Genomic DNA, 20,665 nt, shown 5'->3' with positions numbered 1-20,665 from the left:
CGGTATCCGTCCGTATTTCACGTCTTGCTCCATAAATGCGACAACGAACTTTGAAACTCCCATTTCTTTGACCACAAAGTACATCCGTCTCAGAATTTGAGGCCCAACATCTTCTATATTTATCGGCAGCAGACTGTCTGTCCTGACAATGGCAGAAACCGGCGCACAGCCTGACCATGGTGTCGAGTTCTGCACACTAGGCATGTTCATCCTCGGTATGCTATATCACGAAGACCTTGGATGGACCCGATAAAGTCCACGGGATGCTTACGGTTACTCGTTGTTGGATACAGATGATATCGAATTTGGAGGGACTAGACCTAGTGTGAAGAATGTCCTCGGCGGTGCCGCCTCGTTTGCTGTTGTCGGCGCACGGCTGGTTGCTGGGAAAGAGCACAGTCAGTCAGTCAGTTGGATCGTAGATGTCGGGTCTGATTTTCCCTCAGACGTCCTGAGCACCATCAAATCATGGGACACTGCTTGTGTGATCAGAGAAGACCCTGGAAGACTGACCACCAGGGCTTGGAACGGTTACGGTGCAAACGAGAAGCGGGGTGCGTACTGTCCCCTCTCTGTACGAGAACACATTGATAACAGACGACAGATTTCAAGTACCTGACACCCAAGCTACGGCTGGAACCATCGATGCTGTCTGATGATCAGGTGTTCTCGAGAACTTTTCACATGGTTTGCTCGGCTGGCCGTTGTATATCCATCGTGGAGGATATCCTCCACCGGCGTGAAGAACTGCAGCGGGAGGGCAAGGCACCTCCTGGAGACAGCGCCCAAAGACCCATTTTTGTCTGGGAACCTGTCCCGGACCTGTGTACTCCCGAAGAACAGGAAACTTTTTTTGCTGCCAACAAAGTTGTGGATGTTGTAAGCCCAAATGAGTTGGAGCTGGGCTTGATGTTCGGCCAACCCGGATGGAATGAAGAGAGCCAGTTCGGCAAAGACATAGTCGGCAGGATCTTGGATTCTGGAATCGGACCCGATCAAAAGGGTCATTTGGTCATCAGAGCTGGCAAAGACGGCAGCTATGCATATTCCAGAACCCAGCGCATCTGGCTACCCGCTTACCACCAGCCCGACACCGCCGGGGCAGCTGCTGTGGTTGATCCTACAGGTGCCGGGAATTCCTTCCTGGGAGCATTGGCTCAGGGCATGGTCACTATGGGGAGAATACCAGCGATTGTGGTTGAATCAATCCTCGGGGAATCTAAATTCTTCCAAGAAGCATTGAAAGCCTCGGTTGAGTTGGACGGTATTCTGCAGGCATTGATCTTCGCAACTGTTGCAGCAAGCTTTGTGGTCGAACAGATTGGCGTGCCTCAGATGACCACCTCTACTGACGGGAAAGAACGTTGGAACGGAATTGAATTCACGGAACGGGTCCGTCTGTACACACAGCGATTGTATCGAACACTCGAAGAGTCTCCCACGAAGCATTTCCGGGTCAATTGACCAAGTGAAGAACGCCCTTCTATTGTCGTACAGCCCACTAGAATATAGAACATAAATAAAGAATCTGCAATGCCATAAAAACACTTCCACACGTCCTTGGTTATTCCATGTCTGTCGCTTTATGACTCGTTCTTCGCGGCTTGTTGTCTCTCGTGCTCGATGATCTGCTTGCTCCAGCTACACAAAGCAATCAAAGCATGTTAGTTTCCCATATCACAATGAGGTCACTCGAGAACGGGGGGGACTGACTAGCGACTAGGGAAGAATCTACCGGGCTCCGGCATCTTTTCCCGGCGCTCCCGATCGGCACTGATGCTCCAGGTCACAGCGGCGATACCAATAACGGTGGCTCCCATGATGGCGGTGTTAACTCTCCAGTTCGCGGGTTGAGCGTACCAGCCTCCAGCGGGAGACCAGACTTCCTTGGGGTACCTGCGGCAGAAACTGGTTAGCGCCACGAGTCTCCCTGAGAATCCAGAGTGGATGGGTTGACAGTCACATACGGGATCTTGCCGCCTCCACCCATGTTGATCGGGACGAAGTAGAAACGATTGGAGGGAAAGGGATGAGAGCAATGGAGCGGAGGTCGAAGGGGTGGTGGGTGAAGCCGAAATGACCGTCGACGTCCCTCGTCCCAGATCCCGTGACACTAGTGCCCGATACGGCTTAGCGGCTCTCGCACACGACCGCCAGACCCCGTGACTTCCGTCGAAGCTCGACTTTTCTCCAGGCGTCCAAAAGTTCGTCCGGCATCAATTTGGACCGGCCTTGCCCTTCAGTCTCCCACGCCCTCGCTTCCTCGCTTCCCCGGAATTACCACCCCTCCAATATCCCTGGGTTCAAGGCTTCCTTCGACCCCCCCTCGCTGTCCAGATGAAGAGGCTGCAGCTCCTGCGATGGAGCAATCCGGTCCTCTCGCCGCGGGCCAGAATTGGTGGCCGCCTGCAGCAACACCTCTACTATAGTCTCCGGCGCCAATCGACGGTGTCGCCGGCCCTCCAGGCAGAGAGTCAGCAATTGATGGATGAGAGTACATTGGAGAATTCGATCCCTCCTACCCAAACCCAGCAACAGTCTAAATACTTCCTCCCTTCTCCGCCGGTGGAGGCCGCACGCGAGTCCGCAAAACTTGCCGCACTCCATGCACGACTTTACCTTCCCTCCCGATTACCCCTTGAGACACTCGCACGCTCCCTCGTGGACGCCTCAGCCGATCCGAACCCCAATTTCAACAATGAATCGCTTGCGACGCTGGGCCATGACCTTCTGACCTATTATACTTCCGAACACCTCCTGTGCACATACCCGCGGCTACCCCTGACTGTCGTCTTCGCGGCCATGTATGCCTACGTCGGCCCGAAAACGCTCGCGGCCATGGCACGAGAGTGGGGTGTGGAATTGGCGGCTGTGCCTGGCGGAGAGGTTGACCCTGGTCTCCTCCAGTTCCAGCGGATCGCCCCCGGCACCGACCTGAACGCCGAGCCGGCCAGCAACACAACAAGACCCAACGATAACCGGAAATCGTGGCGGGTGTCGATGACGTCTCGGGTGGTCTATGATAACGAATTCGGAGAGCCATCCCAGCAACTTCCCACCACGCAGGGCGTCACGGCGGAACAGGCCAGCGCCACGTTTGTCCGCGCGGTGATGGGCTCGATCTATCTGCACGCCGGTAGACCGGCGGCCAAGCGCTTCTTCGAACAACATTTCCTCAGCCGACACCTCAACATATCCGAACTATTCAACTTCTCCCAGCCTGCCCGCGACCTCTCTCGGCTTTGCGCGCGCGAAAACTTCGAACCGCCCGTCGCTAAGATCATCAGTGAGACTGGTCGCAAGAGCAGACACCCTGTTTTCGTCGTCGGAATCTATTCCGGACAAGATAAGTTGGGCGAGGGCGCTGGCGCCAGCCTGCTCGAGGCTCGGTCCCGGGCCGCCGTGGCTGCGCTCAAGGGCTGGTATCTGTATAGCCCGTTGAATGTGCGGGTGCCTAGTTCGATGGAGGAGGAGGGCGCCGCGTCCTGGAAGCCTGTCCATGTGGATCTGGGCGAGGTGGTCGTGTAGCATTGTTGAAAACGTGTTAAACTATATCATATGACTGTTCCTTGCCGATGATGAGCAGGGAGACAGTATCACACATATTGTTCACTTACATTTGCAAGATCAGGTTTTTTTGTACAGTATGGGAAATTCATTTCATTCATCTTATGCATGTGTTCTTTGTTGGCTTTCGTGTTTTGTCTTGGTCTATGTTTCATCCGGACAATCTCCCATCGGACAGGGAGGATCATCGGCTGGTGTGGAGGATATTCATCTTTAGACGGTACATACGCAGCACTAGGCAGATGTACTCAATAGAAGCACGTTACACAATCTCGATGCTCGCTACGAATGTTACTAACCACAACGCCCAGGCTATGCAATGAAGGCAGAGAAGACCATCAGGGGCACTGATGATCTCTGACAGTGTCAAGGTACAACCCATATTCCTCCCAGAGCCGCTGGACATCCACTCCCGCCAGGGCCTCCCAGAACCCCTCCCGATAGCCAACGCGCAGCAAACGGTCATTCAGCATGCCCACGGCACCACGGCCGACGCGCGCATCCTCCAGCCATTCCAAAAAGTACGCCGTATGCTGATACCCCTGGTCCCATTTCTCGGGTCTGTCCTTGGCGGATTGGGGGCGCGTCCAGTGCGGCGGGGCCAGGCCGGCCTTCAGCCGGACGAAATCCGCGATTCCCTCGATCAGACCGCCGGGCGGATAGTCGCATTTCTCGGGACATGGAGGCGCCGTGTGCTGGTAGCAGTGGACGAGCTCGTGGGTCAGGATCCCCCTCAGCTCGGCAGCCGGGTCGGCATACTGGGTGCTGTGGACGACGTACGAGAGCGACAGGTCGATTTCCTTGTCGTGCGCTCCGCCAGTGGTGTAGGCTACGCCGTCGAACTCGCGCAGGACGAGGGTGACTACGTCCGTCGCGGGGATGGTCGGGGTGAATGTGTGGTGGGATGACGCCGGGGGTGGGGTGTACAGATTCGCGAGGATGTAACCGAGAGCGGTCTCGAGGACTGTGACGACATCGGGGACAAGCTGGGAGAAGGCCTTCGTGCCGGGATGACGTAGGTCCTGTTGGTGAAGGCGTAGGGCTGGTTTGGGAATGTTTGGATCCGGGGGGTCGGCGTTGGTGGCATCCGTGGAGGGGTGGGGTTTGGGGACTGCGGAGGGCGTCGGATAGGAGGATTTGGTCATGATGGCCGTAGGGATAGGTTCAGGGAGTAGGAATACTGCAGGAGGTTTCTAAGGTGAGAGATTGAGGGATCATGACTGTGGATGCGGGGGCTGGAGATATATGACGTTGTTGGGTCCTTTCCGAAAACAGAGGAGCATCACGCTGACGGGCTGATGTGCATGTGATGGGGGTTCTACGAGGGGAATGAAGGATTAGACAGTGGTATGGAGTACGTTTCTATCAGAAGGGAGTTTCGAGTCTCTTGGTGTGATGTTGGTCTTGTCCCACGATATATATTGTCCGGTGTGGACGTCGAGATGTACGAGGTCATTCGACGCTGCAGGGAGTACATACTGGTCTAGGGAGGTACGCAATAGGACGACAGTCACAGCCCTGCCGATCTCCACCCAATCAGATGTCATCTTCCCAGCTGTCAATTGGGATCTTCTGACAGGATGCTTCGTCTCTTCCATGTTGATCCACCACGACGTGGCGATCGAGGGGGAGATGGCAGTTCCATCTAAATTGATTGCTTTCCTTCTTGGCTGCAGTGACAGTGAGTCGTATCATTCGGAGAATCGCACGGAACTACAGATACTGATCAGGCACCAGGTCTTTTCATTGGTTTATGGTGTACAGTGTGCTCCAGTGTCCCGTGTTTTGATTTTACCCGTTGCGGTGGTTGACTCGACACCAAAGATCAATGAGATGATTCTCCCGGTGGCAGCCTAACGGTGGCAGCCTAATCCAAGTGAGTTACCGCCCCATTGGTAGAGTTCATCTGCTCAAGGTACGGTGAAGGGAAGGTTCGTGAGGACCATGGACGGTTAGTCCGTTGCCGGTCAACAGAACCAAAAAGAAACCATCGGGCGGGAAGATAAACAACCCCCCCACCAGTTTGGGCCTCAACGGACCGGGTCCACGTAGGAGTCCGAGGGGAAAAAAGCGATATGACGGATTTCCGATAGAACATGGAGCTCTGACGGACCCCTGACGTTCCTCTGTAGTTCCTCGCAGGAGTCCCTCGCACGGTGCGTCCGGGTGGAGCGGCGCAAGCGCTTATCGGCGCGTCTACTCGCTTATCGGCCATCCCTCCCCGGTTTGTTGCTGTCATTTCTTCGGCGCGCGATTCTTTTTCTCTCTCGTCTTCGTCCACCATCGCCTTCCTCGCCATCTCACGGCTCTCCTCTCCGTCGAGATCGTCGCCAGTGCCAGCTTAACCCCGTCGACCTCCTCTCCTTCATCCGGAACTCTTGCGCTCGACCCAGGGTTCGCCGGCGCTCGCCTTCCTTCAACCCCTCCTGTCCGTATCAACAATACCGACCTCCTTCCCAATCGACTCGACTTGTCACTCAAACAACGACGTCGACATTATCGATACATTACCCATTCTGTACGTCACTTTGTTTACATCTACTTGACCCCTTCCTCATGCTCTCTCGCCCTCTCTCTCTTCTTCTCCCCTCCATCACTCTGCTCTTCGCGTTCCACATCTGCTCTTGTCTCAGCGTCTCGTTTCGTCTCCAGCTCTTCTGCTTCATCTGCTCTGTTTCTGCTTCCACTGTTCTGTTTCTCTGCTTCTGCTGCTTTGTTTGCGTTTATTTACATCCAGAAAACCTCACAAAACCCTCAAAAACATCGTTCTGCGCAGTTGTTTTGCCTCTTTTTGTTTCTTCAAAAGCTGATCTGTTTTCACCATGCAAGTTCTCTCTGTTATCCGGTCCGTCAGCGCGAAGGCTGAACAGGTCTATTCTTTCTTCGAGCCTCTTATCTCCCCAAACGAGGGCCCCCTATCCCAACGGCTTCACAAGTTCTGTGGAGACAACTTCATTCAACCGGCCAAAGACGCCATCAAAGCCAGGCTCCCCGCGTGGCCTGAACCGCTCAGATTCCCAGAGATCACCGCGGAGACGAGCGAACAGGACAGAAAAGACATCGTCGACGACGCAGTCCAGTCTCTCGATCATCTCCTGGACATTGCACCCCAGCGGAGGCCTCTCGCCGGTCCTTCCCAACCCGCCAAGGACGACGACGTCGTCAACGACTCTCCCGCCACAGCTACTGGAAGCAACGATCACTCTGCTGACGGTCTTTCCGAACTTGTCGGAACCAACGACAACACCGACCACCTTCACGCTCCGGCGCACGCTGGCCCCGAAGAGGCAGCCCCAAACCCAGCTGACGCCAGAATTGAACATTTGCTGACTCAACTCACTGCTGGGAATTTGCTCCCGAAGGTCACCAAGCTGCTGAATGTCTCTTATGAGATAACACATGAACTTCGCCGTCTTCCTTCCATCCCCGATGTTTTGGACCGTTTGGCAAAGGGCCCGATTGGAATAACACCAACCATGGATACCAAGGCCGAGGATCTTTTGGCGGCTCTGACGAACCCAAATCTATCTATTGACAACAAGTTCAACCACCTGGTTGCAATCAAATCGGACATCAAGCAGAAGAATGTCCCCACCCCTGTGATACCGACTCTCTTCGAATGCATGCGGCTGGCAATCAGTTCCCCGCACACCCCCATATATACCACTGCATTTTCTACTCTCACGCACCTTCTCAAGCGGCTCTATATCCAGGAGCTTCACGGCGAAGTCGCTTCTCATGGTCGCTGTCTTTATCCCATTCTTCTCGAGCGCCTGGGCGACCACAAAGAGCGCGTACGGGCCTCGGCTTCCCAGGCACTGACCGATCTGTGGGTGGCCTCCCACGCTGATGTGGAGAAGCAAGTCTTGGGCACTGCCCTCGTCGGCAAGAACCCGCGCGCCAAAGAAGTCAGTCTGACATGGCTAGCAACTGTGAGTTGATCTTCCCCGATCGCTTTGGCTCAAGCTAACCGGATCTTGCAGATGGCAAAAACCCAGGGCCTGCTATTCCGCGCCTATGTCTCGAGTGTTGTAGCATGCCTTGAGGACGCAGACAGTGCTGTCCGTGATACAGCGAAGTCGACCGTTGTGGAGCTATTCCAGGATGCCCCCGCACACGCAAAGGCGGATCTCAAAAAAGAGATAAGCGAACAGCATGTGCGCAAATCAATCGCGAATGCGGTTCTTACTGGCCTCGGACTCGAACCGGTTTCGGCTACCTCCCGGCCGACGTCCAGAGTCGAACCGATCAGACACACCAGGCCTGCCACTGTAGTGGGCACTCGTGAGTCACCCCGGCCGGCGTCTAGAGTCGAACCCGTCAGGCACAGCAGACCCTCTCCAGGACGGTTCGATCCTGCAGCTCGTCCGCCACCTCGAGCCGAACCGATGGTGCATCCAAGACCCGCTACTGCAGTCGGCGCTCACCGGCCACCAAAACCACCTCCAGCGATACAACAACTCCCACACCTTGACTATGGTCCAGACGACGATGGTGGCTCGAAACTCGAGCCTTTCAGTATTGATTCGCCTCGCCAACTTGAGGAACTCGTCAAGATGATGCTTCCCGATTTCGAAGGGCGGGAGACTGAAGCGAATTGGATGGCTCGGGAGCGAAATGTCATTTCTTTGCGTCGGATCACCCTGGCAAATGCGCCACATGACTTCCCGCAAGCATACATCGCATCCATGAGAACCGTCATCGATGGAGTGTTCAAGGTTGTGAATTCTCTTCGCACCCAGTTGTGCAACAACGGCTGTCGGCTTATCCGGGACATGGCCAAGGTCTGCCGCTCCAAGATTGATCCCATGGTTGAGCTCATTATGCAGCACATGGTGAAGCTTTGTGGTGGCATGAAGAAGATCACTGCTCAGGTCGCGAACATGACAGTTGATGTTGTTCTGCAGCATGTATCTTATACGTCCCGGCTCTTGCAGCACATTTCCGGAGCGTGCGAGGATAAGAACGTGCAGCTTCGGCTTTTCGCAGCTGGCTGGTTAAAGACCATCATCACCAAGCAAGCCACGCACAAGCTGAACGTTGAGCACTCTGGCGGAGCGGACATCATCGGGAGATGCATCAGGAGAGGCCTTACGGATGCCAACCCTGGTGTCAGGGAATCGATGCGCAGCACATTCTGGGCCTTCGCCCGTGTTTGGTCTAAGCGGTCTAATGCGTAAGTCCCCAGAGACTTACTGTGATTTGTATGGCCTGCTAACATGATACAGGATTATTGCGGATCTTGACCCGAAAACACGCAACTTGTTGGAGAAGGATTCGTCGAACCCGGAGAACGGCAGGCCTACTTCTAGCCAGCCATCGTCTCCATCGTCTCCCCGGAAGAGAGGGACCAAGAGCACCCCGGGAACACCAGGGCGGTTGGCCCTCAAAGAGGCGATCGCAGCGCAGAAGAAGGCCCATCTAGGCGCGGCGAAGTCATTGCCTCCTCGCCCGGAGACTGCCCAGGCAGCATTGACTGAACTAGAGTCATCCGGTCCAAAGTCCACCTTGTCGTCGGCTCCCGTGAGACGAGGGGTCAAAGTAGCTCGCCCGGCTCCTGCAGGACCTGATCGCAGACCCGCAGAGCGTCATGAGTCTCCTCAGACTGCCCCAGAAGCTTCTGAACGCCCAGTGATGTTGGAAGCACCACAGTCACCCGAGAGACCCAGGATCCTCGAAGGACCAGCCGGCGCCGGAGGGCCAAAGGAACTCGATGATCCCCGTGAATCTTCTCGGAGTATCCCAGTGGCTTCTGAACCACCGGCGGCGTTGGAAGCTCCACAGTCACCCGAGGGACCCAGGGTCCTCGAAGAGCCAAAGGGACCCAATTCTCCCCCAGAAGCCTCTGAGAGACCGGCGTCGTCAGAAGGACCAAAGTCCTCGGAAGGACCAGAGGTCACCGAACCAAACAACACCCAAGGGTCGAAGACCATTGAAGGGCCAGTCGGCCGCGGCAACCTGAATGAACTTGATGATTCCAATGAATCGGACGACGAAATGGATGAGATGGCGGGATTGCCAGATGTTGTGGGAGCTGGGTCGGAGGCTTCAGAAGAGGTGGTCTTGACGGCCGAGGAACTGACATTGGGTGACCTGAAGATGCCAAAGCAGAGGATTCGGCGGCGGACTTACGAAGGACCTCTCGACGAGGGCGATCCCCTTACTCGCCGTTGGATGCAAACGGACAGGCTCATGAAGAAGCGACGGAAAGTGAGCCCGCAGTCGCAGATCCTAGAGAATGCACGGATCCAGGTGAATCTCGCAGGGGTCCATATCCAGAACAATAATTTCGACATGTTCGGGTATCGGAAGATCCAATCCTTGATTGCCTATCACGACGATCTCTTCGAGGACCAGGAACACTACAACAGATTCTTGCGCCTCTTGCTGGATGACTTGGCCAGTGATCCTGGCTACGGCGACGACAGCGATCGGATGCATGCCAGTCTGGGCTACAAACAACAGGTCAACAAGACGATTCAATTTATGTTTGCCTACGACGAAAATTGGTTTTCGGAGAACCATCTTTATGTTATGCGCGCCCTTTTCCTGACACGGCAGCACTACAATAATCGCCACTATATCTGCGCCATGCTCACCAAGGTTGCTGACGATCTCCTTTACGCTTGTGATCTGAGTGACCTTACCGGCAGCGTTGTCGAGTGTCTGAAGTCTCTTCCGAACAATGGTTTCCACGTTGAAGCCATCGTCATGGGCATCCGTTTTCTGATCAAGTTGTTCAAGATCTTGAATAAGCGTGGGGTCCGCATTGACCAATCTATCTTGATTCCTGTGGGACGTTTTGCCATGGACTGCATGCTGTACGGACACAAAGCGGTGAAAAAGGAGATGGGCGCCCTTTTCATTCAAATCAGAGGAATGGTCCTAAGTGACAGACAGTTTTGGGATGTCGTGGGCGAGACCACAGACCACCTTGTGAGGAATATGCTGTTTTATTATCTTGGAAAGTTTGCGAAACTGGCAAGCTTTGGAATTGTCGGCTTGTAGGTAGAGGGGCGGGGAAAAGCTCATGTATTATAACAACATCATTATTATATTTTTAGTATGCTTCATGTATTAAAAAGAATAAAAAATAAAAAAAATAAAAAATATTTATATACTCCTTTCCAAGTAAGTATCAGTGTCATTATATTGGCAAAGCACGCTGGACAGTATAGGTAATGGTCTAGCATAAAAGAATCACTGTGGAGATGAGCTTCCGCCCGTATGTGCTCCACACCTAGTGAAAGCACCATATAGTGCGGCGGAGTCATAGTAAACATGACCCCAGGATTCCACCAGCGCCTTTTCCACCTTGCCGGTGGGATACGCGTGCTCCTGTCGCATGGTTCTAAGGATCCCCAGAAGAGCGTCCTGCTCGCGCGGATCATCAAAATATCCCCCGCACATAGCAATAGCCATGAGGGCCTCGATAAACGCCGGGGGCGACCGACCATTGCATCTCGCGGTGCCGCACATCCTCAGCACAGCCCCTTTCAGGGTGGTTGTCAGATCCCGTTGGCTGGCCGCATATGTAGGCCCGAGCTTTGGCCGGCTGTGATCGAAGGCCGCCAGCAGGATCCGGGCCAACTCAAGATGGTTCGTGCCCGTGACGTGGCAGCTATGCAGATGCCAGATCTCAGGGAAGATCTCGCCAGAGTCTGTATCCGGGGGTCGCCAATATACCGGCTCAAAGGTGTCCGGGAGGGCGGATGTCAACTGTCGCTCATACTCTTTCAGGTCGCGCCAGCGACAGTGGCCATGCTCGTAGTGTAAGGGGGAGTCGCTGACGCGGCAGTGGCCGCTTCCGTAGCAGTATTCGAGCACATCGGCGCAGAAGATGATCAGTCGATCGGCCCAGACTACGTCTTCCGTGGGCGAGAGGTCTCGGTATTCGTGGCAGTGGTCCAGGGGGAAATTGAGTGGCCGCTGCTTCATGAAGGATGTAAATAACTCTTGCCGCAGAGCGGCCCAGAAAGCGGCCTGTCGGAGCCCCCGTTGTTGGGGCATGAGGGGACTGGAGGATGGGGGGATGATGGGGTTGTGTGTGCTGGAGGAAGGGACGGATTGGGTCCCCGATGGGGAGAGAGTGGGCGTCTGTCCGGGTTGGGATTCGGTGGCATAGCGCGGAGACGGGCTGCGTGGTGCTGCAGAGTCCGAGAGCACTTGTGCGTTGATAAACACGTTCAGCATCCCGAGGAAGATCTCGGTGTCCTCTTCGCCGCCGCGGAGCGGGCCGTCCATCTCTTCGTCGGTGCGGAGGATGATGGCCGCGGCGAGGAGGTTTTCGTTGTGGACCTGCTGGGCGTCTTCGCTGAGACGGAGCAGCTCTTTGATGCACTCATTGTGGTAGCGGACGGCGGATTCCTCCGTCAGATCCGGCAGGAGGTGGCCTTGCCATTCGATCAGGCCGGACGAGTTGCGATATCTCTGCAGACGGGTCAGGTGGCGGGCGGCCGTGGTCATGATAGCGCTCCGTAGCGTCGGCGACGTGAGTGCTTGCTGTGGGACTAACCGGCTGAAGGTGTGCTCATCGTCGCAGACATCAAACCGGGGGCCTATCTCATCTGCAAAGTACCGGAGCAAGATGGCTCGCAGGCGGAGGTCGGTGTCACTCGTGAGCTCGACGGGTTGGTCGACTGACCTCTCCTCAGACGGACTCGCCGCGGACGGTGCGTCCAAGGCGGGCCCGGGAGAAAGGACGACGGGAGGCCAGGCGATGGAGTTGGCGGATGAGACGTTTGGGGGGTTGACGCCGCCGTCGTGTTCACACTCACCATCGGGGTAGACATGGCTGGGGTGCTCCCAATTGTCAAGCTCCGATGTGTGACTGTCTGATCGGGCTACTCGAGAGCATTTAGCATGTTCATCATGGCTCGCATGTTCGTCACATGCGGAATCTCCCAGGGTATCCACCGGGCAGTAGCTGGCGACGACGTCGACTGTCTCATCCAGGAATCGAAGTCTAGCTAACATCTGGGGTTAGATGGGCAACACTTCTTCTGAGATTCATCAAGCTTACCCCACCCGTGGCTGGGTTTGACCCAGACCTGGCCTGGAGAGAAAGTCCTACGGTACGGGGTGCGGATTCCAGGCCGGAACTGGAGGTGGGTTCTTGGTTTGTCAAGGCGCGTGCATGTTAGGCCGTACTCCTGACAGTGCTGGCACTCGTATTCTTCATACGTGCCTAAGAAGGACCGTCAATCTGGCGGCATAGCATCGGGCAAAAAAGGGCTGTACCCCTGGGGACATACACTTGAGATGTTTGGATCGGCAGTGGGTACATGGTGTTTTTGGGGTCTGTAATGTGAGAGGCGACCACTCTGCTGATGGGGACGAGGTCATCTGTTTCAATACCCCGATGTAAAAGATTGCACAAATTGCTCTGTTTGCTCAGGAAGGGAACTCCCGGTGGTGAGCAGGAGGGAATCGACGCGGTGGAGATTGCCCTTCTGTGCGATAGCAGGCAAGGCGGCGCCGAGCCCAGCCGCTTCCTGTAGCTACCGACCATGGTACTTTAGTAGTCTTGGGCAGTAGTCTCTTCAGCTTGGTCATCGCCTACACCGAGTGCCAGTTATGACGGCGGAATACGGCCCACATGGATGAAGGAGTTCCGGGAGGAGATTAGACTGGACTCAGAGGGGACAGAAATATGCTCATGTGATACCATCAGAGCCTTCTGGCGCTGACGGCAGACGGCAGACGGCCTCCTGAGATCGTCGATGACCTATCCAGATGGAGTAGGACGACCATCTTGTAGCGGTGTTTCATAAAATTTTTTGTTACAAGCTCCGGCTGTCGACTGTGCAGACACGAGTTACCAGCCAAGTGGGGTTGGAGTATGGAGTAGGCCGAGGGATGATGCGGAAAGTCTTTGCAACTGACATTTGTTCTTTCTGGAAGAGTAGCCATTGAGTCGTGAAGAGAGAATAGTTGGCCTGGGCTCTGAAACATACAGGAAGTATCACGTCCAGAGGATGGAGAGTACCTAGGTACGCAGCAGCATGATAGTTGGGAAAGAAAAAATCGGTCTCCCCGGCTTGGGCATATCCCCACAAGTACGGAGTACATACACTGTACGGCGTACAAGACCCCCACAAAATCGTCCTCCACAATGTCCATGTAGGACTGTCCCTAGACCAGACATTGATTCCCATAAGCGGCAGCTAAAAACCGGTGCAGGAGTCAACTGAAACGGGAAATCAAATCCACAATCAGGGGACGAAGTATGGAATGATACAGAGCCAATTCCAGTTTATTACCCTTGTACATCATCGGCTAAATCCGTTGGCGGGGAATCTTTGCCCAAACCCGAAGATACGAACAGGGTGATCTTCTCCCAAAGAACTTCAGCGCAGTCCGATTTTGTATTGGTGCCGATCGTTCTTCTCTCCGGAACACCCGATAGGTGATCTACCAGACACTATCATCAAAGCAGAGGAGTCTATCTGCAGGGAGTCGATCGCATGGGCCCTACAAGTACCATCAGAAGCTAGTAACAGGCTCTTATCAACGTGCGTTATGACATTTATGGTTATACGGGTGACGTGTTCCAGAATGTGTTGCGAGGGCATCAGGCTGCGCAGGGGATAAGATCGGGGGAGGGCAATAGAAGCGCCAGTGGGATATGAGAAAACCGAAGGGGCGAGCATCGAAAGTTCATCATCCGAAATTTACCTCAGTGCATTACTTGCACATGCAAAGGCCCCCCCAATATCACCGGCTTGGTAGCTCTGAACTACAGAGAGGATGGAAGTCTACACGTTCCACGGTCAGCATTTCACGTACCCATTCGCGAGGGTGATCATCTCGCAATAGCAAGAGCCAGGAATTCATACGTATGTACCAGGCCCAAGCAGGAAGAGGCCGGCAAGGATCAGTCCAACGTTAAAGATAGATCCGAGCCAGCCACGAACGCCTTGGCTTTTATAGAACTGGGCCCCGTGATCAGCGTGGCGCATGCGGAGGTAGGCAGTGCCCCAGAAGATGAAGCCAAAGAAAGAACCAAACACGGCGCCCATGATTGACAGAAGGCTCGAAAAGAAAGGAATCACTTCTGCAATCGCCCAGGCAAGAACCCAAAGAATCATAAGGATGCCGCTCCAGGTGGCCCAGCCTACAATTGTGTGATTACCCTTGTGGCGAGTACCCTCAAACATGCGGAAAAAGATAAAGCGGGCTGAGACGGAAGCATAAAGCACTCCTAGGAAAATTAATGTCGGTACCATGAAGGAATAAGAAACCTTCATGTAGACATCGCTGCTGAGTGACCCAAAGGCCGGTGAAGTGATATACTGGTTCCCAACATTGACGTAAATGATGGTTCCTACCAGACTGAACAGAATAACCTCTGCGACGGTCACGACGGTGACAGACTTCCAGAAATCATTGGGTTCTTTCATCTCAGCGATAAAGCTGGGCAATGTGATCTGGCCGATGAATGTGAAACAGATATTGAGGAAAGCGCTTACCCCCTGCACGAAGGTCGTGCCTCTTTCTGGTATGAGAATAACAACCGGTTCTCCTTTTTCAGGACTCCAGCTAAATGGATGGTCCTCTATCCCGGCAAACACCATGGCCAGAAGCAACGAGAGAAAGGTGAACGCAGCTGAGAAGGTTGCTACCTTCGACAGTGCGCTGAACGTTCTCGGTAAGGAGAACAGAAAGGAGACGATAGCCGTGATCAAGGCAAATGCTATGGTACACATAGCATGGTCTGTCATAGTATTGAGATACTCGGCTCCCACTAAGCAATGGAGACCCTGAAAAGATATCAGAGTCCACACATTCAAAGAAAGCCTGAAACTGAGCTGACCTGAATAAAAGTGTTATTAAGGAGAAACATGAATGCCGTTATGTACCAGGCAATATCGGAATCCCAGAATAAACATTTCCCAATATCGCAAACATCGCGGACTTGGGGATTCCGAAGGCAAAATTTCCTATAGCGCGTTCAGGGATTAGACAGTTTTTAAATGGCTTAGATGACATACCAAATGGTGAGCGATGTGTAAAGAACAATTAAAGCCACGCCTACTGTTAATAATAGCCCGGGTACAAGACCAAGGATGGAGAATGACCAAGGAAATGACATTATGGCAATACAGATGTATTCAGAGAAAAGCAATGCCGCTGTCTATCAACCTGTCATTGAAATGCCCTTACTGTTTCATGGTGATATTGTTGCTTACCTTTTGCCAACTGCATGTGCGATACTGAATAGTATCCCTCGACTGTATTTCAACCTGCTGACCGACACTCCCTATATGGATAAGCATACGTACACACTAGGGATATCTGCGGGCTTCTATTACCCTCAAGGTCGGTGTCTCCAGTTTTGAGGCCAGCGGCAGACTTGGGCTCAACTGCGGGATTGTCGATACTGTTCATCTCGGCTATATAAGAGGACACCAGTGATTATTTGAGAATACAGAAGCTGAATACTATTGGAAATGGATGGTTTTGTTGGTTCTGCGAAGGAGCTGGAGCTTTCAGGGTGATTCTGAGCACCTCAAGAGACAGTTAAGACAATTGAGAGGGGGCTGTGGAACAATAACAGAATACGACCATGGTAAATAATAGTGATGATCCAGAATGTAAACGTTTTGTTAATTCCTAACACCCACACATGTTAGTGGGTATTGCAAATTGTAACCATAGCGTGTGATATGGGGAGAAGTACGGCCCATGGGTAGATTCGGCCATGTTTGGAACTTTTGAGACATGGACTAGTAAATATTAACACATCGTATGTCAGGAATAAGCCCATAACAATAATCTAATAATACTGTGCATTTGTGTCAACGCTTTGGGGATGTGAGGGGGGATATCCAGAGATTTTATGCATGCTGTCTGCATTGCATGATCTATTGACGCAACAGATGATCATAAATCGATTATTCAAACTTCATCCGACTTTCACATTTTAGAGAGTATTATTAGGAGACTGTGTAAAGGTACGATTCTTTCTTCAGTTATGTAACAGCATTCGGGAAAATCCTCTCTGCTGGTGCTTGTAGGCTGGGAATACATCAACAGTAGGCCCTGCAGTAATACTCCGTACTCATACACTGCCGTCAGTTTAGGCTAAACCACCGATCGTCATTTGGAGGCCTCCACGGTTGAAAACTCCGATACAAGCCGATAAATGTTCCCGTCCGAGAGGAAACATCTTCTATTAGCACCATTAGTGTTGCTCATTGAAATTGAGAAAACATTGTACTACGTGTGCAGTGTTAATAGTGCCAAGCGTGAAGACTTGTATCATCCGTTCGGCGTGGGATTTCCGTTTATGACTGAATGGGCAATTGAGCTCCGTGTTTTCTCCAAGTGGGACCAGATAGTCACCTTTTCTCCAACACTGAATGCTTTCGGTTGATCGAAACTGGATTCTCAATGCGCTAATCTTGCCCATATGAATAGGATTGCTTACGATTTCATCAGCCAAATCGTTCTATAGAATTCAAATCCCGTGGTGTACGTAATTTGTCGTCGGCAATTGGGCACCGTCATTGCGACTAAGGCGTTGCTCTCCCCTAGTTCGAGACTCTGCTATTACACCTGCTATGAGCTAGGGATTGCATAGTCTTCATCCCTGATACTCTGATACTTCGGTTGCAATTACCTTGTTTGCTAAATGCACAAAGTAGGCTGTCAAACTGCATCACGCCATGGTCAGCAGACATTCGAGCTGTTGGATGTTCACGCGCGGGTTGGAGCTAGGATAGCCTCCCTGTTTCTCGGCGTATACTTACCTTTTACGATAAGAGTAGAAATCAGTAAACACATTATCTTCAGCTGTAACAACTAGGTAACTCCACAAACCATATCGCAACGAGTCAATAGAGAGACAAGAATGTGCAGTGGACTTTTCGTATCAAACATTTATACTCTCCCAAAATGGTGATGCTTCGCCTTTTCCTTTCGAGACACAGGCTTTTTAGGTCCCCACTACCCTTTGTTTTCTTATACAAAGCCTCTCCCAACCCTCGAAAGTACTCCAGGATATCTCTCATTTTCTCATAAATAATTGTCTATTCGATTGAATCCTGCAACCAGCCTGCACCTCCATCAACTACTCGCCACCATGGAGGCCAAAAGACCCAACATCCTTTACATCATGGCCGACCAGATGGCGGCTCCTCTATTATCAATCCATGACCCGTCATCCCCTATCAAAACACCAAATCTCGACAGATTAGCCCGTGGTGGTGTAGTATTTGACTCGGCTTATTGCAATTCACCACTGTGCGCCCCATCCCGCTTTGTCATGGTTAGCGGTCAACTACCGTCCAGAATTGGCGCTTATGATAATGCTGCAGACCTGCCCGCTGATGTCCCAACCTATGCCCACTACTTACGCCGCGAAGGCTATCATACGGCCTTAGCAGGTAAGATGCATTTCTGTGGACCGGATCAGTTACATGGATATGAGCAGCGTTTGACTAGTGACATCTACCCTGGTGATTACGGTTGGTCCGTCAACTGGGATGAGCCGGTAATATCTACCTTCTCCAAGACCCACTCAGAAGTTGAGCTGTTCTAATCCCATTTCTCAGGATATCCGCCTTGACTATTACCACAACATGTCCTCCGTTTTGGAAGCGGGGCCGGTGGTACGGACTAACCAGCTTGACTTTGATGAAGAAGTTATCTATAAGTCAACCCAGTACCTCCACGATCATGTGCGGTATCGCACTGATCAACCGTTTTGCCTAACAGTCTCAATGACACATCCCCATGACCCTTATGCTATCACTAAAGAATTCTGGGATCTGTATGAGAACGTTGAGATACCCCTTCCCAAGCACGGGCCTATCCCGCATGAACAACAGGATCCACACTCGCAACGTGTGCTCAAGTGTATTGATCTATGGAATAAAGACCTCCCTGATGAACGTATCCGGGCTGCACGGCGTGCCTACTACGCGGCATGCACATATGTTGATACTAATATCGGGAAACTCCTGCGTGTGCTAGAGGAAACGGGGTTATCCGAGAACACCATTATTGTTTTCACAGGTGACCACGGTGATATGCTTGGGGAGCGAGGGCTGTGGTATAAGATGACTTGGTTCGAGAACTCTGCTCGCGTTCCTATGATTTTCCACGCCCCTAAGCACTTTTCTCCTCATCGGGTCTCTGAAAATGTCTCGACCATGGACCTATTGCCCACGTTCGTTGAGCTTGTTGGAGCACAACTCATTCCAGGCCTCCCTCTGGATGGGGTGTCTCTTGTACCTTACTTGACTGGCGGAGAAGGCCTCCGTACGGACACGGTGTATGGAGAGTATATGGGTGAAGGTACCCAAGCACCGGTCGTCATGATCCGCCGTGGTCGTTGGAAGTTCGTGTATTCGGCCATCGATCCCCCAATGCTCTTCGATCTCGTCAACGACCCCGAAGAAAAGACAAACCTCGTCGCCGGGCTGCCGGTTTTGTCAGTCTCGAGCTCGACTAACCCCGCTAAGACATTGGCTCCTTGTCCAGCCGGGCTACCAACGCCCACGGGGACTCCTCCCATGGGGACGCCTCGAGCGTCTCCAAAGCCACAAGATACCAACCAGCCTATTCTCGGTTCGGTCAAGCTTCCAGCCACATCTGAGCTATCGGATCCTATCAGGGCTTTGGGGTCTTTCCTCGCAGAAGCCAATTCCCGCTGGGACTTGGAAAAGATACGACAGAATGTTCTGCACTCTCAACGCCGTCGCCGCTTGGTGTATTCAGCTCTGATCAAGGGTGTCATACAGACGTGGGATTATGAACCACGCGTGGACCCTACCACCCAGTATGTGCGCAACCAGGGTAAAGGCGTGCTTGACGACGTAGAATACATGTCGCGCTGGCCGCGTGTCTTGCAACAGGTCGCCAACGCCAATGCCGCCGCATTTAGTTAAAACGACGTGATTTATTGAGTTTGGCATGACGTGAGAAAAGTGGATGAAGGTAGAGCTGGGATTTGTTTTTATCGATTTGTTACTAGCGGTGGTGTCGTTGGTCCCGGCATTCAAATTCCTCAGCGGATTGCTGAAGCCTCACATTGTGGCTAGTTTTTATTTAATGTAATGTCAGTTATGTTTCACTATAAGACATCGGGAGTGCTGCCAGTCTTACAGGAATCCTTGAGGTTTAAGAACTGATCTGTCAAGGGAACAGTGAAAAGGCGAAAGACTGTTTAATGTTCTTACAGTACATAAAGGGTATCATGTCCAAATTGTAAACTTTTCCCATCCCATCAGCCTATGTCTGGCCCACCATTCGTTGCACACGATTTAGCAAGACTTGACTTTCCCGGCCCAGCCTCCGTTTTCCCTGCTGATCAGGGCGACGAGCACGCGCCATTGCTTCCCTATCCTTCTGCCGGAATTCGCGCTCCTCCCTCCGTCTCTCGGCTTCCTTTCGACGTTGTTCCGCAATGGCCATTTCCTTGGCGAAAGCAGAGGGCTTTGGCTTACGCTTGCGGCGACCATCCCGGTTTTGCGATCGCTCTGGTTTGGGTGCTCTCTCCGGCTCGGGCTCGTTCAGCATCGCTTGTCGCTCGGGGTGCATCTCCGCCCCCTCCCCTTCTTGGTGTGAAGAGCTGTCCTTCTTCTCGGCATCATCGTCGATAGAATCGTAAATGGATTTGGACGGCGCAGACGCAAGCTCTTCGGCCTTGACTTTGGCGTAGGCCTTCTTGACCTTGGCCTTTTGAATCAGATCGGACTTGATCTTCTGGGCTGCATGACGGGAAACACATCAGTCACAAGGGTGTTTTGGGCTATCTCCAGCAGGTTCGACCAACCTTTGCGACGGTATGTGCCATCGGGAAGATTTGCCGGTCCAACAGTAAAACCCTTCTTTTTCTTGATCGGCGGTTCCGCGGGGGCTTTATCCTCAACGATTGGGTCGTCCAGGGAGCGTTTGGGCGCCATCTTCCCGGAGGGTTCTCTGATGCCGTGAGTCACTCGGTGGACATGGAACAGTAGAAGCGGTGAGTTGGGCGACAACGGTTGTCGATGAATGTGGTTGCGTCTGAGTAAAAAAAAATACGCAGTAGACAAGCAAAGTAATGACAATACGAAGGCGGTGTGGCCGTTAGCGGGAGAAAGCAGAAGGC

At 52.9% G+C, this 20,665-nt stretch overlaps 9 protein-coding genes across 9 annotated transcripts; 4 read left to right on the top strand and 5 right to left on the bottom strand.

Annotated features, from left to right (window-relative positions):
- Window positions 1–18: 18 nt before the first annotated feature.
- Window positions 19–2,058, top strand: BDV59DRAFT_173486 (ribokinase family protein). The gene is made up of 5 exons (XM_073688903.1): window positions 19–215; window positions 294–554; window positions 605–1,641; window positions 1,714–1,893; window positions 1,965–2,058. Exons 1-3 carry the CDS (start codon window positions 149–151, stop codon window positions 1,462–1,464), a joined length of 1,188 nt encoding a protein of 395 aa, XP_073550699.1. The 5' UTR covers window positions 19–148; the 3' UTR covers window positions 1,465–1,641; window positions 1,714–1,893; window positions 1,965–2,058.
- On the bottom strand, window positions 1,524–2,061 carry BDV59DRAFT_146818 (uncharacterized protein). Its single transcript, XM_073687287.1, has 3 exons — window positions 1,968–2,061; window positions 1,714–1,896; window positions 1,524–1,641 (listed from the first exon to the last, which is right to left on the bottom strand). The coding sequence occupies exons 1-3, from the start codon at window positions 1,988–1,990 to the stop codon at window positions 1,584–1,586; spliced, it is 264 nt and encodes an 87-aa protein (XP_073550698.1). The 5' UTR covers window positions 1,991–2,061; the 3' UTR covers window positions 1,524–1,583.
- A 140-nt stretch (window positions 2,062–2,201) lies between these two features.
- BDV59DRAFT_146755 (mitochondrial 54S ribosomal protein mL44) lies at window positions 2,202–3,827 on the top strand. Its single transcript, XM_073687285.1, has one exon. It carries the CDS (start codon window positions 2,338–2,340, stop codon window positions 3,526–3,528), a length of 1,191 nt encoding a protein of 396 aa, XP_073550697.1. The 5' UTR covers window positions 2,202–2,337; the 3' UTR covers window positions 3,529–3,827.
- A 4-nt stretch (window positions 3,828–3,831) lies between these two features.
- Window positions 3,832–4,872, bottom strand: BDV59DRAFT_173483 (basic secretory family protein). Its single transcript, XM_073688902.1, has one exon. The coding sequence runs from the start codon at window positions 4,710–4,712 to the stop codon at window positions 3,906–3,908; it is 807 nt and encodes a 268-aa protein (XP_073550696.1). The 5' UTR covers window positions 4,713–4,872; the 3' UTR covers window positions 3,832–3,905.
- Window positions 4,873–6,494: 1,622 nt separating this feature from the next.
- On the top strand, window positions 6,495–10,622 carry BDV59DRAFT_146794 (uncharacterized protein). Its single transcript, XM_073687286.1, has 3 exons — window positions 6,495–7,499; window positions 7,551–8,743; window positions 8,796–10,622. Exons 1-3 carry the CDS (start codon window positions 7,044–7,046, stop codon window positions 10,573–10,575), a joined length of 3,429 nt encoding a protein of 1,142 aa, XP_073550695.1. The 5' UTR covers window positions 6,495–7,043; the 3' UTR covers window positions 10,576–10,622.
- A 1-nt stretch (window position 10,623) lies between these two features.
- BDV59DRAFT_146669 (uncharacterized protein) lies at window positions 10,624–12,720 on the bottom strand. The gene has a single exon (XM_073687284.1). It carries the CDS (start codon window positions 12,541–12,543, stop codon window positions 10,768–10,770), a length of 1,776 nt encoding a protein of 591 aa, XP_073550694.1. The 5' UTR covers window positions 12,544–12,720; the 3' UTR covers window positions 10,624–10,767.
- A 1,244-nt stretch (window positions 12,721–13,964) lies between these two features.
- On the bottom strand, window positions 13,965–16,368 carry BDV59DRAFT_146652 (transmembrane amino acid transporter protein-domain-containing protein). Its single transcript, XM_073687283.1, has 6 exons — window positions 15,882–16,368; window positions 15,759–15,829; window positions 15,561–15,703; window positions 15,383–15,509; window positions 14,406–15,329; window positions 13,965–14,324 (listed from the first exon to the last, which is right to left on the bottom strand). Exons 1-6 carry the CDS (start codon window positions 15,955–15,957, stop codon window positions 14,241–14,243), a joined length of 1,425 nt encoding a protein of 474 aa, XP_073550693.1. The 5' UTR covers window positions 15,958–16,368; the 3' UTR covers window positions 13,965–14,240.
- Window positions 16,369–17,350: 982 nt separating this feature from the next.
- Window positions 17,351–19,636, top strand: BDV59DRAFT_146578 (putative choline sulfatase). Its single transcript, XM_073687281.1, has 2 exons — window positions 17,351–18,064; window positions 18,126–19,636. The coding sequence occupies exons 1-2, from the start codon at window positions 17,654–17,656 to the stop codon at window positions 19,461–19,463; spliced, it is 1,749 nt and encodes a 582-aa protein (XP_073550692.1). The 5' UTR covers window positions 17,351–17,653; the 3' UTR covers window positions 19,464–19,636.
- A 44-nt stretch (window positions 19,637–19,680) lies between these two features.
- BDV59DRAFT_173464 (uncharacterized protein) lies at window positions 19,681–20,665 on the bottom strand. Its single transcript, XM_073688901.1, has 2 exons — window positions 20,351–20,665; window positions 19,681–20,285 (listed from the first exon to the last, which is right to left on the bottom strand). Exons 1-2 carry the CDS (start codon window positions 20,478–20,480, stop codon window positions 19,807–19,809), a joined length of 609 nt encoding a protein of 202 aa, XP_073550691.1. The 5' UTR covers window positions 20,481–20,665; the 3' UTR covers window positions 19,681–19,806.

The sequence above is a fragment of the Aspergillus ambiguus genome, assembly GCF_047715705.1.
Source record: "Aspergillus ambiguus strain CBS 117.58 unplaced genomic scaffold BDV59scaffold_6, whole genome shotgun sequence".
NCBI lineage: Eukaryota > Fungi > Ascomycota > Eurotiomycetes > Eurotiales > Aspergillaceae > Aspergillus > Aspergillus ambiguus.
Note: the sequence above shows the minus strand (reverse complement) of the source record. Positions and strands in the feature narration are given on the sequence as shown.